This window comes from Myotis daubentonii, chromosome 6, assembly GCF_963259705.1.
Source record: "Myotis daubentonii chromosome 6, mMyoDau2.1, whole genome shotgun sequence".
In the NCBI taxonomy this organism is placed as follows: Eukaryota; Metazoa; Chordata; class Mammalia; order Chiroptera; family Vespertilionidae; genus Myotis; species Myotis daubentonii.
This window is the reverse complement of record NC_081845.1, coordinates 21,760,591-21,778,066: the sequence shown is the minus strand read 5'-3', so window position 1 is coordinate 21,778,066 and position 17,476 is coordinate 21,760,591. Positions and strand designations below refer to the sequence as shown.

The following is a 17,476-nucleotide window of genomic DNA, read 5'->3' as shown; positions in this document are numbered from 1 at the left end:
AAGAATTAGGGTGCCTAGTGGAAATTTTGGAGTGTATATTTTATTTAATATAAGGAAAGATATTCTAATGCTTAGGACTTTTTAAAAGAGACTGGTATAATTAGGCAAAAGTTATGCATAGATTTTTGAGGGGGTATATTTAAGAAGAGGGTAAAAAAAATAATGAAGATGTGGTACAATTCAGATGCTGATGGAGACTACAATTATGGTCTACTTTTTATTTCTAAGTATTATAGGGATTAGAAATTATGAACTAAAAAGACTCTTTTTTAAAAAAATTAAACTTATTATTTGTAGATGTGTTGTACTGAGTTCCTATTTACCTAACCCAGTGACCATCAAAACAGAAATCTGGATCTACTAAAATAACAAAATGCTTACGTAAATTAGTTTGTAGTTATGAAGTATTTTTAGATGCATTATTTCATGTAAGTTATTTTCACACAATTTCAATAGGTAGAGCAGGACTTGGCAATCTTAGTTTTATAGAGCAGGAAATGGAAACTGAGAGAATTAAGACATTCTATAATTCACAATAAACTGTATTGTGGTCTATGATTATATATATATATATACTAGAGGCCTGTTGCATGAAATTCATGCACACGGGGGGGGGGCACGTTGGGGGAGAGGTCCCTCAGCCCAGCTTGCACCCTCTCACAATCCAGGAGCTCTTGGGGGATGTCCAACTACTGGCTTAGGCCCACTCCCCTTCGTTCCACCTGTCGTTTTGCTATTTGGGCAATTTGCATATTATGCTTTTATTATATAGGATATGTCTTTTGTTAAAAAGAAATTTATATATATAAAAGCCTAAGCAACTGAATGACCGAATGACCAAATGACTGGTCAACTGGTTGCTATGATGCACACTGACCACCAGGCGGCAGCCACTCCCTCCCTCAGTAGTCCTGCAAGTCCAATCTTTGGAGAATGGGCCAGGCACCGATGGACCAGCACCACCAGCAGGATCCCGACAGTGCTGCCAGCTTCCTGAAAGTCAGCCTTGGGCACTACGGTCACTTTCCCTCCCTAGATGCTCTGCAAGAAAGAAACAATATAAAAGCAGCCGCCAGGTGGCTCCTGTGGGAACATCAGTGGGACGGATCTGGATCCCGGGCTGGCAAGGGCGTCCCACTGCCCGCCTGGAGGGCTGATTGCATCCTGGCCTCCCCCAACCCCAGCCCTTCGGGATGAGTGCCAGACATGAGCCTCTCCCGATCAGGACTGACTGGGTGCAAGCCCGCAGCAGGTGCAGTGGGGCTGGAATGAGCGGGGGTGGCAGGCAGGAGTGTCAGGTGGTGTTGGACTGCCAGTTTCGGCCCAATCCCCACAGGCCACACCGAGGGACCCCACCTGTGAAGGAATTCATGCACTGGGCCTCTAGTAAAATAGTAAAAATCAAAACAATACATAAAATGTCATGTTAGAAACACTGGGATAGAGTCATATTTTCTTTTGCATTTATCTGTGTAAAGCCTCTGAAAATGCCCTGTTTCCATGTCCCAGCAAGCTCGGTCATGCCCAGGCCTTAGGTTACCCCCAGGAAGTGGAGTTTTTCGTAACCTGGAGAGACAGGGAAATGGCTTCACAGAACAAGGTCACTTTTGAGATGTCATTGCCCACCTAAAATCATTTAACTACAGGTTAAATATTCTTCAAAATTCTGAGTGAAAAAAAGCCTCAGGACTTTAAATCAAACTTTCATATTTTTCATCATCACAGTGACATAAATATTATTGAAGGCCAAACTAACAAGGTACTGGTTAAAAGATCAGAAAGAGAGGAATGGTCTGGGTGATTTTTCTGTTTTACTTAAAAGAAAATTGCTAATTTGGTTTCAGGATACAGTACTAAAAAGGAATATCATATAACATGTAACCTTAAATCTCTTATTTTGTGCTTTTAATATAACAATTAGTTAGGTGCCCTATTTCATTTTAAACATCCCGTAGCCATCCTAAGATTAGAGGGTGACTTGGTAGGAAAACAGAGACAACTATATCCTGTTAGAGGATTTGTCTGTTCTGGAGGATGCAGTTTTTCGTTGCCTCCTACAGATCTGGCAAGGCTTAAAGAAGAGCAAAAAGTTACAAAGATTAGATAACAGAATAGATAATGAGTTTATATGAATTCTCTATTTTCTGGAGCACCACACATCCATGCAGTTCCAGGCAGGTTCATATGCTGCAAAGTTCCTGTGTTATTTGTAAAAGAACCAAGAGAGGGTTTCTCTTTTTCTTTATAGGCAAAATCACTTTATGTTTATAAATGTGTAAAAATCACAAATGCTTATTATTAAAGAGTTTAGGTAATGCAGAAAAAGTTTCAAAAAGAAGATAAAAGCCATCACCTCAACTTCTGGTAGAAAAAAAATATACTAAATACTAACATTAATTGAAAGTTATTGCAGAATCTTTCTATGTAGGTATTGATATAAAGATGAGTATATTACTATTATAAAGATTATAACTTGTTCAGTGTTTTAAACAAAAACATTAACATTTAATTTTGTTTTACTTTATCAGAAGAAAAAGATACTGAACAGTTGTTGAACTTCAAATAAATATTGCTATTGTTTTTAACCACAAGAGGCAGTATTTAATAAAGGCGCTCACAAATGTTGAGAAAATAGATTGTAAAAAGCATTACGATGTCACACTCACTTTTTAAAAACTACATGATTGGGGTTTTGGACATTTTTTTCCCTTATTTCTTAAATTTTGGGTTTTTTGTTGATGATTTTTTTTCTTATATTTGTTTTGTTATTCTTTTCTTTTTTTTCTTTCTCTCCCCCGCCCCCAAACTACATGTTTTAATTTTAGATCATAAAAGATAAGGAGGACACTCATACTTACCCATTGTCTCCAACCACCCTTTTCTATAACTCCAAAATATTTGTTATTCATATTATAATTTTTGTATTTTCAAGATTTTTAATTTTCACATTTAATTTTAAAAGCCAATTCTAACAATATTTAAGGCAACTATACTTTTAAAGTAGATTCAGTGATAATTCACAATCTTTATATCATTTCTACATTTTTGAGTTCTTTAATTTGATTCATCATATTTTCTTCTCAAGTTATTTAATCAAGAAGGGGCTCCCGGGTGCTTTATGCCCTGAGTTCTTTTACATTTTTTGAATTCCTGCACTTATATTTAGACAGCATTTGGGTGGAGATATTTTGGGTTCACTTCTCTCCCTCTCCCCGCCCCTTAGAAGATCTCTTGGGATGAATGGGAGCATTCGTCCTTTACCTGTAGAACACATAAGTTAACTTGAACATATTCCAGTGTTGAGCATCTGAATCAAATTTTCCTGAGACACAAAGTGTTCTTTCAGTACATACATTCTCTCCCCCCCCCCCCCCACTCTTTTTTTTTTTTTCTTTTGCATTTCAGGAAGTTTTAGTGTAGCTACACATTTTTTTCTAATCTACTTTAGATTTTTTTTCAAGAATTTTATAATTTTTCAGAAGTGCTCTTTTGCATCTTGCTTTTTATTTTATTTTATTTTTTTAAATATATTTTATTGATTTTTTCACAGAGAGGAAAGGAGAGAGAAAGAGAGTTAGAAACATCGATGAGAGAGAAACATCAATCAGCTGCCTCCTGCATATCCCCCACTGGGGATGTGCCCGCAACTCAGGTACATGCCCTTGACCGGAATCGAACCTGGGACCTTTCAGTCCGAAGGCCGACGCTCTATCCACTGAGCCAAACCGTTTTCGGCAGCATCTTGCTTTTAAAAAATGTATTTGCTACTAAAGTTGTTTGGTCCTAAATTTATTTCCTTTGTTCTGCTATCTTCCTGTTCATCTCACTCTGTTGTTTCATCATCTTTTATTGAGCTCTTGTTTAATCGAATTCATGTTCTTGTTAAATGAGCGGATAACATGAAACACTTGTAGGAATTTTCTCCAGTATAATTGGTTTATATTTTCTTCTAGAGTCAGTTTCTTTTTCTGTCTCTTTACATGAAGTGTGAAATACTTTCCTTTTCTCCCTGTGTTTGCATGGTTATGTCATTTCTTATTTCTGAGGAGTCAGTTTTCCCTAAAACTTATCTTTGACACAATGTAGGTGAATTCTTGACTTTCTTCTAAGAAAATCTGAGGGTAGCTTTCTTTCTTGCCACACCACAGTTAGAGGTTTAGGTGATATATATTATGTGCCTACTTTTATATATTTTGATGGTAAAGGGCTGAGGGTATAGAGGTGGGGCTGTATACTCTATATTACAATGCATGCATTCACCCTTCCTCAGATTTTGTTAAAAATCTATTTGAGGAAGTTTTCTAACTTGTAAGGACCGCATCCCTCTCTATGGAGGAATGCCCCAGGCCTTCCATCATGCTGCCAAAGCCACTGTAGCCCCGCAGCCCTCACTAGGGAGACTGCCTCATGGTGCACTTTCCAACACCCATTCCCCTCGCAGTGGTCGGCAAACCGCAGCTCGCGAGCCACAAGCGGCTCTTTGGCCCCTTGAGTGTGGCTCTTCCACAAAATACAGACTTCTGTGCATGGGCCACGAAGTTTCAATCGCACTGTACATGCGCATCCGTACGTGGTATTTTGTGGAAGAGCCACACTCAAGGGGCCAAAGAGCCGCATGTGGCTTGCGAGCCGCAGTTTGCTGACCACTGTTAGGCCCATCTGGAGACAATCCCATGGAACTGTGAATCTGCTTTATGTCACTATACTAGTTTGATCTTTTCTAGATTTTATAAAAGTGTGATCATATAGTATGTGCTCTTTTATGCCTGTTTTTTTGTTTGTTTGTTTGTTGTTGTTGTTTTGACCTAGAGGTTTCTGAGATTCATCTACGCTGGTGCATGTATCAGCAGTGCGTTCCTTTCTGTTGCTGAGCAGTATTCCCCTGTGTGGATATACCCAAGTTTGTTTATCAGTTCACCAGTTAAAAGACATTTGTATTGTTTTCTGTTTCTGGCTATTATGAAGAAAGCTGCTGTGAACATTATTGTATTTGACTTTGTATGGACATATGTCTTCAATTTTCTGAGTTAATGCCTAGTGGTGGAACCACTGGATTGTATACAAAGTTTACATTTATTTAATAAGACTTGCATTATTTTCTCCAAAATGGTGGACCTTTTTATGTTCTTACCATTAATATACAAGAACTCCTATGGCTTAACATTCTTTCAATATTTACAATATTTTAAATTTCATCTATTTTAGTGTGTATGTTGTATGATATCTTATTTTGGTTTTATTTTCCATTTCCCTTGTGACTAACAATGGTGAGCCTCTTTTCACATGATTATTGGTCTTTTATATATGATCCTCTTTAATTTTTCAAATTTTTGTCTATTGTTTAGTTGGGTTATTTATTTTATTATTGATGTATCAGACTTTTTTAGATTTTTAAAGAGTTCTTTATACTTTGGATATAAGTCCTTTTTCATATACATTTTTGCAAATAATATCCTCCATTTTGTGTTTTGATTTTCTTTTTTTTAGCTCTATTTTTGAAGTCAATTTAATCATTTATGGTTTGTTTTGTGCTTTTGGTATCCTGTGTAAGAAATCTGTGCCTACCCACGGTCATGAAGATTTTCTCCTGTGTGTTATTTTCCTAAGAAGTTTATAGTTTTAGGTTTTACATTTTGGTTGATGATATATTTTAAATAAATATCTGTGTGTGGTATGAGTTAAATACTAAGGTTCATTGTTTTTCCTATGGATATCAAGTTGTTTAAGAACCATTTGATGAAAAAAACCCACCCGTTTCCCATTGAATTATACTGGAATGTTTGTTTAAAATCATTTGACCATGAACTGACTATTTCTGGACTCTGAATTCTGTATCATGGTTGTACATGTTTAGCCTTAATATAATACCACATTCAATTATTATAGTTTTATAATAGTATATCTTTAAATAAGAGGGTGTAAATCCCTAAACATTGTCATTTTTTTCTTCCTCCAAATTGTTATGGACAGTCTAAGTTTATTTCTTTTTTGTATACATTTTTAATCAACTTATCAATTAGATTAAACTTACAAAGAAAAATTACTCATTATTTAACAATATAATGTAATTTATTTTTATCAACTACCCTTTTACAAATTTTTATCTGGGTAGACATTTACAGTATGCCTAGATGTGTAGAAATTTAATAGTTTTAATTTCTAGAACATTCCTAGTCTTCCTAACTAATTCCCAGTCCCAGTGATAGCAGAAGAACTTGCTATTTCAAGGTCAACTATTTCTGGTTTAGTCTTATAAGGAAAAGTACTCAGGATAAATGTTCACTTTTTCAGGATTTCTCCTCTTTCTGTTTTGGCCTCTTTTCTCCAGAGGTAACCTGAACGTGTAGTGTAGGATAGGCTGAAAGTGATGGTGTGATGTTGTCATAGAGTAGGGACCTGCACAAAGTCAGTAGGAATGGAAAGGAGGCAGTAAACGTGAGCCAGGGATGCCATCTCAGAGAGGTTGGTGACTCCATCCCCAGGTTACTCAGTCATGCTATGCTGTTTGTTTCCCACATATGAACCACTGGGCTTCTCCTTTAAAATCCTTTCCATTTATTAAAAGTAAGTTAACAAATGGGTTTATACCTCATGTCCAGAAATACTAGTTTTCTGATATATCCTAGCAGCAAAGCTTTTTAAGATCTTATCAAAGTACAATAATACAGTATTCATTCTCATCAGCAAGTCTGCTGAAAACTCAGGGGGGTTAGGCCACCTCAGATCTTTAGCAGAGATTCCAGTGCCACCTTGTGGTGTGTTATGACCTCTATTCCCCTAGCTATGAAGTTGATTTTCTTTTTTTCCAGCTAGACACCTTACCTTTCTGAAAAGTAAATTTAATTTTCAGTATTTGATTTTAAAATTATTATATATTTAATAAAACCTATATGTAGCTTTTACTGTATTTAAAATGACATTGTACATAAACATAATAGGCACTTTTCAAGTCAAGTTTTTACTTTATACTGATTCTGAATTGCATCCCTACAAATCTTCACAGCATGTTTAAATATTAAAATGCGACGGATTCTAGGTCATCGATAGATATGCTTAATGTAGAGTGATGCTGACTGCTCTTCCTTTATAGCATTTAACCTTAGAGTCTCTGTACAAAATAGTGCATTTAAAACTCAACAAAGATATATTGACTCTAATTAAAGGTAAAAAGGAAGTTAGGACTGAAGAATAGAAACATCATCGTATGGTATGCATTGTTTTTTATTGTATTATTTACCAGAGTATAGAGGAAATAATTTTAATTTAGACATTAAGAATTTATCTTTATAAATCTAAAAAATTAATAAAGGATGTTTAATTTCCTTAATAAAATAATATTCAGTGTGCCTGAATAGTTTATGTGTTTAAAAGAAGGAATTGTGAAGATAAAATATGAAAATATAGACTCCTCAGTTGTAGGTTAATTATTTGGTAATTATTGGAACATCTTGGTGTGTCATGGGAGCCAGATACCTGATGGTTACCATGATAATCTACTGGAAGGCCCATGGATTCATTCATGTAAATTTTTTTATGTATCAGCACTTACACTTTTCCTTCTTTCAGGAATCAATAATATAAATATATTTAACAAAGAGTAACGTTTCAAGCAGGTCTTGTCATTCTTCTGTGATTTGTTCTTTCTTTCTTAGAAATTTAACAGGTTTGTTTTATTAGAGCAGCAAGTAGAAGCAAAGCTCATTGCTGAAGAATATTTCTTTTCTCAGTAAAATTGTAAAAACATTGTTTCAATTTCAAGTCTTTTGAATTTATCCCCATGTCAGCAAGCCAGAATAGGGTGGCCACTAGGGGTCAGGCTTCTCAACTGTATGGAACTGAAATGTCCATCTCAGTTACAGTACTTTTTAAGATGCTACACATTTCTTTAAAAAAAAACCAAAACCATATATTTTTATTGATTTAAGAGAGGAAGGGAGAGAGAGATAGAAACATCAATGATGAGAGAGAATCATTGATCGGCTGCCTCCTGCACAACCCCCACTGGAGATGGAGCCTGCAACTCCGGCCTGTACCCTGACGGGGAATCGAACAGTGACCCTCTCGGTTCATAAGTCAACATTCAATCACTGAGCCATGACAGCCGGGACCAACACATTTCTTTATTTCACTATTAGCATTTCAATATTTAGAACTGTTTGTTAGTAGTTATATTGTTAACAAGAGCCCAAACAAATAAACCCTGAGGAATTGTGAGACTCTGGGGAAGCTTTCAGAGCTAAAATTGTCTAAAAGTAATACCCATCTGCCAATAAAACAGGGACTTTCATTTTTTTTTTAAAATGTCATCCTCCTTATTTGGTATGTATTTCCTCTAATAACTGCTGATGAGTTCATCAGTGTGTTGCATTAGATCATCTTTGTTTGTAAAAATGAACAAGCATGATATCTACTGAAAAGTAATGGAAACATGTAATGCTTTTATTCTGAATATTACTAATTGTGGGGTGTTTTTTTTTTTTTTTAATTTTAAATTCAGGACCTGGCCTTTCATTATCAAAAGCCCCAAGCAATATAAAAACCTTTCCTTCATGGATGCGATGAATAAGTTTAAGTGGACTAAAAAGGAAGGTCTGTCCTTCAACAAGCTTGTCCTGAGCCTGCCGGTGAACGTGCGATGCTCCAAGACCGACAATGCAGAGTGGTCGGTAAGCACTGCTTGTTTTCATCTTCGGGGGAAACCAGATGTCACATTTTATCTGAATCCACAACAGGTGAAATCTAGGGAACAGATGAATACCCATAAATCCAATGATCCATCCGATAATTTGTTTAATGATTATCTGGGGTTGACCAAAACCTCCTGATTTCTTTCCTTTTAAAGAGAAAATTTATTCTAAAACTAAACTTGTAGTGAAGCAGGAATAGGATGAGATGAGAATTACAAAAAGCGATGGAGCCTGTTTTGTATCCCCCTGTCCCAGAGGCCTGCCTGGCCCTCTTCCCCACTTCCCCCCTCGGAATCCTTAAGGTTGTGACTGTCCTCATGTTTGACAACCTCAGCAGCCATCTGTGCCCCCACCCCCGCCCCTTTGATTCCTGCAGAAGTGCAAGGACTGAGCACGCGTGGCCACCGTCCTGCTCTTGGATCACACACTCATTGGCGTTGTCTGCTCTTTCCCTCTCAGATCCAAGGGATGACGGCCTTGCCTCCAGATATAGAAAGACCTTCTAAAACAGAGCCCTTGATGTGCACCTCTCCTTCCTCATCCCTGCACAGAAGCCTCTCTCTTCAGCTGCTGGTGTGCCTCACAGTCCTGGGCAGCATGCTGAGCAGCCTACACTCCTGGTCCTAGTTCTGTGGTCCTTGGTGACGATGTTTTCTGTGATTGGAAACTCGTTTCATGTACGGGTTAAAGACACTTGGGGCATGAGGAGTGTGGAGACTTCCCTTTCATTTACTCCCTCCCTCCCCACTCTCCCAGTCTCCCTGAGAGATGCCATGGGTTCTCTCCTTTTCCTCAGACATGGCTGATAAAATGTATCCATTACCAATAAAGCAAAACTGGCCTGATCAAAATGTGGACCAAGTCAAGTGGAAGTAGAAGAATTCTTTATTTCCTTCTGCATTACATTTATGCAAACACGTGTAATTGCTATTTTAATTTTTAAATGTTGGTTTGGCTTCTATATTCCTTTTAAAAACTGTCAAAGGAAGTACTCTCCACTCCAGTTTTCTTCATCTTTATTGCTCTTTGGGTGTGACTTCCGGAGCATAAACAACGGTCCCCTGCCTTTCAGTGTTACCCAGTCCTGTCCTTTTCTGTGAATTCCCCGAGGGCCCCATACCTCGGTGCTTTTTGAGGATGCCCATTTTCATCTCTTCATTTATCTGAGTCTGTTGGTACAACCCCTAACCCATCTCAGAGTGCGTCTGCATCCTGCTCAGCGCTGGCCAGGTGAGTGTTTTCTTGAGCTCTGGCACAAAAAAGAAAGAAAGGAAAGAGGCTGTGGGAAACAGAGAACTGGTACCTAACTGATTGTAGGCTGAGGAAAAAATGTAGTTGGCTGCAACCCTGTGCTCTCAGGGGTCCTTTTGGGGTCCAGGTCAAAGGCCAGACAGTGTGAGCCAGCCGAGGAGGGTGTGAGGTCCACGTAGCACCTCACTGACTGCGGTCGGGGTCACACGTGTTGCCTACTGGCTCAATCCGAGTCACACTTGCTATTGTAGATTTATTTTTATATTAAGTAACAGACGAACTTTCCATAATGCAGTTGCTACCAATTGACAATCTTGTGAGTTTTTGGGTTCTCTCTGTAGAGTTCAGCTAAATCTTGTTAAGTGTTCTTTCCTCCTTTCTTAAGTTGGGATCATATGAATAAACCAAATGAAAGTAACTTTTTGTGTGGCATCTTGTGCACTCCTAGAGAGAAGTGATTTTGTACGGATGTTTTCAGTCACATCAATTAAGCACTTTGCATTTTCTATCCTGTGTTTAAGGCCTTTCTCCCCAGCAAACAATGTCTTCAATACCAACTATATTGTCCTTTAAATAAATGTTATGTTTTGGTGTGTTTCCTTCCTGATTCTAAGAATTTTGTCCACATAATGAAATGTCTGTAATATTTATGAGGCATATATTATAGTTAGCTTTTCTTCTTTTTATTTTATAACTGCTATATTAGACTTTATTATTTTTCCATCCAAATATTTATATAAGAAATATGATAATCCCAGACATTCCCTATCTGAAATTTTATGTTTGTTTTTCCTTCAGGACGTCTGAATCTAAGATGTCAAAGTAGAATGATTTCCTTTGGAAATTATGTAATATTATCTGCTTTCATTGTTCTTGGTAAGGAAGGTAAACATACTGGCTAGAAAAGGATACATAGCTTTTGGAACCTTGCATTTTTGGAGAAATGGGAATCGATTTTTTCAGTTGATGTTGCTAAGAATAAAGCTGTCATTGTTCTGCTACAAATTCTTATGAATATATAGAATTTTGAGAAATTGACTCTATTTGAAATTGGAATAGGTTACCTATTGAAGACTTGGTAAGATTCTGATTATATTCTGAGTTTGCTCTTAACATTGGAAGACCTTCCTGAACAGCCCAGGCTTGTCATTGCTGCGCTGGATCCAGTCACATTATCTGTCCTGGGCTGGGAGTGCCTGTGTCCTGAGGGGAAACGGAGCCTCCATGTACAATGGTCCGCAGTTTGATTGTTAAAGCAGGTAGGGTGGGGAGAGGAGAGACCTACATATGATGAAACCAATATTCATCAAGGCCCTGTGAGGGCGGGGGTGTCTTGAGTGATCAGTTTCTCTGAAGGGTATCAAACAGGATCAAAGGAGTCCTGGGAGTGAGAAGAGTGGTACAGTCAGCAGCGGCAGACATATTCGGGGTTTTGAACTTTCCCCTAATGGCTGCAGAGGCCAGTGAGGAGTGGCAGACAGAAGGATGTTTACAAGTAGTATCTACTTGCCTGATACAATTTGCTCAACCAAATGCTTATTGTTGGCTATACTGGCCATTTCCAGTTTTTCAATATGATCAACATTGCTATGATTAACATTCTTATAATTAAAACTTTCATATCTATAAATATTTCCTCACAGTAAGTTACCATAAGTGCAAGTACAGATGTAATAATTATATATTTTTGAGAATTTTTATTTAATAATTATAAATATTTGAGAATTTTGATGATTATTGCTAGATGTCTTCAACTTGTTCAAATTATTCTCAAAGAGTTTAGAAAAGAATTCAATCTATATCTATTGTCTGTCTACAAAGAGAATATGATAATTCAAATATGGCAAAATGCTAACAATTGAGGACTCTGGATGAAGGATATAGGAGTTTGTTTGTTTTTTAAATACTATTCTTACAACCTTTCAGCTAATGAAAAGCTTATTCATCATCATGGACCATCACTTTTCCATAGACTATTTGGACCAGGAACCTCGCTTATATGTTAGTTTGACCATCTTAGCCCTGCAAGACCTTGATCGACAGTTGTATCCAAATCCAGCAGAGTCAAACTGGCAGTTTATGAGCAGAAAGTGGTCAATTGCACAGACTCATGGGAGGATTCTTAACTCCCTTGGCCAGAGGTGTGTTGCATGGAAAATATAAAGAGTCGTGGAAAACTGTTACAAAGTTTAGCAGGCTTACTGTAGAACTTCTCAGTCTTTAGTATGTAAATGTGCATTTGAAAGCCCAAGAGGAGTTATGTAGTGTGAAACATTACCCAGACTCATCGACCACTGTACCTCTGTTGTGGTGGAGGAACATTCTCCAAGAAACAAGCTGTGGAGCAAACAACTTTCCCAGCAAAACATGTCCAGCTCCCTCTCTCTCTCTCTCTCTCTCTCTCTCTCTCTCTCTTCCTCCCTCCCTTGCACTCTGGCTAAATATCAATGGGAAAAATGTCCTCAGGTGAGGATTAACAAAAAAAAAGCTCATCAATATTGTTACATCATACCAGTCTACATTTCTCATATAATCCCATTCTCACCCACCCTGCTTCTTTCTGCTTCCTAAGGGGAAGAGTACGTCACCCTAATGTGACAAAAAGAAACCACAATTCCAAGCGCTTCAATCCAGCCCAGAAATGCCTCGAGCTTGAGGACTTTAATATGGACTATGCAAGTCAAAACGAGATCTTATGAGTGAGAAAAGTATCCAGCTAAACTTAGCATAATTTAAAACGTAACTGCAACACTAAGTAATGAAATAATGTTCCTCAAAATAGATTTATCTTTTTCATGGTTTTCCTGGATAAATGGTTACTGATTGTTTAAAATAAGAATTTCTGTCAGTTTTGTTGAGAGTGTGTGAACCGAGCACCGGAAACATGTGAGATTCAGAATTACCTGTGTTAATGAACCTCTGCTCAGGCACTGGTGAAAATTCCTTAGACATAGTGAAGATTGCCTCTATTGCAATGTTAACAGAAACACATTCTCTGAAGATAAAAAAATGTTCATAGTTAGATGAAAAAAACTTTAAAATTTTCTTAATAAAGCTTCTATTTACCAGAAATGTTATTTTTTCAAAATGACAGTCAAGACAAAGTTTTTAAAAAAATTTACAGCTGGCTCAGTGGGTCAGCACAGCTATCAGCAAGGAAGACGTGCCACCTTGTGGACGAATGAGAAATTACTTGACGTTCTGACAAACCAATAGTTCTCATTACATTTGTTTTCTTGCCTTTGGAAGAACTGAGCTAACAAGGCTTCTGTTTCATCTTTGTCCAAGCACAATAGACACGTGTAGGCGTTCCTTTTGCAACATCTGGAATCTGCAATAAGCCAGGACAGAATGTTTCTAATTTTAGCTTCTTTTTCAATGAATTGGGAGTACAGTGCCCTCTTGTGGTAGACTTGTCACATTGCAAAGAGAATGCTAATTTTTCCTGGAAGGATTCCAAAGTAAGAATTTAAGAAGGATTTGAATTTTGTCAAATGGCCTGGTGGGCATTTGAGGATCTGCATAAAAATTTTAATACAACCCTAATAGAATTTCATCTTTTCTATTATTGTTTTGCAAGAAGAACAAAAGACTTATCTTAATAGTCTTTTAAAAGACGTTTGTTATAAAGTATTGGTTTTGACCACAAATAGTGTTTTCCTTCACAGTATCTTGTCTTGTGTACACTAGTGGAATCTATGGAACATAATGACGTGACCAAATATTTCTAGCCACCTCAAATGGAAACAATTTAACAAATAATGAAACATCTTCAAATTTATTGTTAATGTCCATTTAGGAGAAATCTGGCTAAATTTAAATTTTCTATCCCCAAAACCTGAGTAAATACCAGGTGTCTGGCATAATAATATTGGTTTCATTGAGTTTCATTGAATTAATAGAAAGGTTCACATTATATTACCTGTCTGCAAGAATTCATAATCCTCATGAAACTGATGAGTTAGGTAATGAAAGCTGTATAAATTAATTTTTATATTTTAAATGTACTTGGAGAGGTATTATTATATTAAAAATGTATTTAGTGCCTGCTAAATACATTAGTGTCAGGTACAGTGCTGCATACAAGCTGTCTAGAGAAAAAAGATCAGTTCTTACTTTAAAAGTACACTCACTAATGAGGCAAATAACTTTTTTTCATTATTTTTTAAATTTTATTTTACACTTTTTAAAATGAATTTTTAGAATGTAGATTCATTTTAAAATAAACTATATATTAATTTAGTTTTCCCAAAAGGTGGTGTACTTTTATGGCTATTTTTTCAACTTTCAAAAATAAAGCATAAATAAAATGTAAGTTACCATAAAACTGCACCGAGTGGCTATCCTATGAGGTCTGTATTAGTCAGGATTCTCCAGAGCAGCAGAAGCAATGGGATATGTTTAGATATTTCAAGAGGAAATTGATTACAGGATTGGCTCACAGGCAGAGAAGGCTGTCTGTAAACTGGAGACGCAGCAGAGCTGGCGTATAATGCAGTCTGAATCCCAAGGCCCGAGAACCAGGGGCTGATGGGGTAAATCCTGGTCTGAGCCCCAGGCCCGGGAACGGGAGCATAGATGGCCGCAGGGCAGGAGAGGATGGGTGCTCAACTCAAGCAGCCAGAGAGAACTCAGCCACACTTCCTCTGCCTTTCTGTTCAAAGCAGGCCCACAGGGCACAGGATGTGGTCCACAGCATTGGTGAAGACAATGGCTTTATTCAGTTCACCAATTCACATGCTAATCTCTTCCCTAACCACCCTCACAGACACGCCCAGAAATAATGTCTTACCAGCTACCTGGGCATCCCTTATCCAGTCAGATTCACACATAAAATGAACAAGGATTACTTCTGCCTTCTGTCCAGGTATAGAAAGTAGAGATTTGAGATCACAAGACTTTCAGATATAAGAGGTTTCCTTTTTCATATAATTATCTTAGTACAAAATGTTCAGAAAAGAGTAGGTGACATTGATTTATGCCTTAGCAACAGTGGTTAAGCATTCTGCAGCTTTTCCGAAGCTACTAAAGGCCTGGGAATTAACACACTATCTGGGAAGATCGGAGGCTGCGCAATAACATACCCATTGGATTTTTTCCCCCTCAGTTTGAGGACTCGGCGATTGAATTCAACATAATAATACTTTAATGCAGGAAGAATAATTTTCCTACACGGGAGTGATTGGATGCCTGCCCGTCTATTATTCCCTTCGCGCAGTGAATCACAGACACTCTCCTACATGGCCAGCACAATCTAGGTACTTACAAAGGGCAGAGTGAAGGGAGCCCTGTGGTTAAATATGTTTGGGAAACACTTTGTTCAAGATTGAAAAGATTTTTGGTTTTCTTTACATTTCATGAGTTCTCAATATCATTAAATAGTCGCCGTCTGAGTAGTAATAGTAACATTCCTTGCTGGCATATATTGGGCACATGTGCAATGCCAAGTATTTTGCTAAGTGTTTAATACATGGCACCTTATCTCATGCTCACATAATAATAGGAGGAAGAGACGATTATTGGCCGCATATTATGGGTGAGAAAGTAGACAGGGCTGTGTGCAAGAACTCTGAACCTCCATTGGGGCCTCGGGTAAGCTTCAGTTCACAGCATTCCCCAGGCATATTTGAACTTGGGACGCATTTTGATATGGCAGATCATGAGATCACATGCTGGTCAATGCCGCCGCAATCATAAAAAACGAATATTGAGAAGCACCACGGGCAAGGCGAAAGGTTTCGAAGAGAGTATTTAAGTAGTCCTGGGTTTTTTGTGCTAGCTCCTTTTTAGGATGAAAATGAAAAGCAAGCTCAGAGCAGGTATGACTTGCATAAGGTCGGGAGCAGGTGAGGCCATGGCCCCAGGCTGTGCTGTCATCCCAGCATCCCGGCTCCAGCCCCGCTCACCTCGCCCCGCAGCCCCGCGGGCGCCAGTGTTTGCTCTGTGTTCCAACCTCCTGCTTTCTGGGAGGCTGGCTCTTGACTGGAAGTTGCCAGAAAGACACGAGAGATCTGGAGAGAAAGGACCCCGGAGCACAGGTACATGTTGTCCGCAGGAAGGCAGGTCTGCGGGGAGACAGGAGACGGCTGGTAACGGTGCGGCGAGCGCATTGGTGAGGTGAAGGCACCCCAGGCCAAAGCAGGGAACAGGAGGAGGAGGCGGTGGGGATCCAAAGTCAAGTGCTCGGGTTGGGGCTTGGAGGTAGCCCCCGCTGCGTAGTCTCACGGGCCCTTGACAACCTCTGTGAGCACAGAGACCAAGTGACATTCCCGGGAGGGCTTGGGGAGCTGGTGGCCCCAGGACTGCTCCCACGTGGCACAGGCCTCAGGCCCCGCACCCTCTCCCTCGGACGGCTGCTTGGAAAGGAGGCAGCTGTGTCCAGACCCAGCAGGCCGGCGGGCGGAGGAGACCAGCAGGTAACAGACGTGAGCGCCGGGACCTGCGCCTCCTTGGGAAGCTTGCTTTTGCTGGGACTCGGGCTGCAAAGCCAGGTGGGTCTGTGCAGGAACAGCCCACAGAAAGGGTCTTTCTGTGTGTAGCTCCGGGCTGGAGTTCGCAGCGCAACAAAGCTCCATTCACTGACATTTCCGCCAGTTGGTCCTTACTAGAGAGTTAGGAGTTTTGAGACACAACAATTATAAATCCTCCCCGTGCCAAGGATAACTGGCTCCAGCGGTCGGAGGAAGCCATGTGCGGAGGCGGAGGGGACACGCTGACCCCGCGCCCCGGCCAGCACGTGCGGGGCCTCTGCTGGGTGCGAGCGCCTCTCCAGGAGGAAAGAGCACGTCGGGGGGCACCTGTCCAGCCCCCGCTGGTGCGCAGCGCCAGGGCCAGGGGAGCCCTGTTCTTACTCAGTCTGGCTGGCTGATCAAGACCAGGAACAGAATGTGCTGCTTCCACAGCTGCAGAGACCTCCTGTCCTGGCACAGCTGCCCCAGGAGCAGGTCTTGCCCAGTGCTATTAATATTCTGGAAAGTTCTCTGGCTCATACAACTGGAGAGGTAACACACACACACACACACACACACACACACACACACACACACAACTTTTTTTTTTTTCCTTTCTATTATAGATCTGCGGAAAAACGGTAGCTACCACGTTTCCCAAACTGGCCACAATGACCCCCCAGAGTGAACGTGATAAAAGACACAGTGACAAGACACTGAGAGAGAAATCAAAGGGTTGCATTGGCTTCCTCCAGTTCTGTAACCAATTCAAGAGATAGGCTTCCCCAGTTTGGGGGGGCGGGGACAGCTTCCTATTTGGCAGGGTTGAGCCTAATCTAGTCTCTGCAGGAGAAAGTAACTTGCTGAATGAGTGATGTCTGTTGAGGGCACTGGGCCCGCGGAGTGATGGCACCTGGCTGTGCAGCAAGCCTAGTTTTACACCAGCCTAATGACAAAAAGGCTTCCCACCGCTTAGGTAGACTGAGATGCTAGGATGGGCTCTTACACGATCTTAGGCTCCAAACACACATTCACGGCAAGTTTTCTAAGAAGAAATATGAATAGGAGAGCAAAGATGAAGAGATTTTG

General features: G+C 39.5%; 1 protein-coding gene across 1 annotated transcript in view; it reads left to right on the top strand.

Moving 5' to 3' along the window:
- The window catches only part of MOXD1 (monooxygenase DBH like 1), a 77,380-nt gene extending 66,843 nt beyond the window's left edge, over positions 1-10,537 (top strand). Inside the window, exons 11-12 of the mRNA XM_059700357.1 lie at positions 8,498-8,666; positions 9,147-10,537. Of these exons, the coding sequence (XP_059556340.1) occupies positions 8,498-8,666; positions 9,147-9,314 (337 nt within the window). The 3' untranslated portion in view covers positions 9,315-10,537. The remainder of the gene's footprint in view (positions 1-8,497; positions 8,667-9,146) is intronic.
- Positions 10,538-17,476: the final 6,939 nt, after the last annotated feature.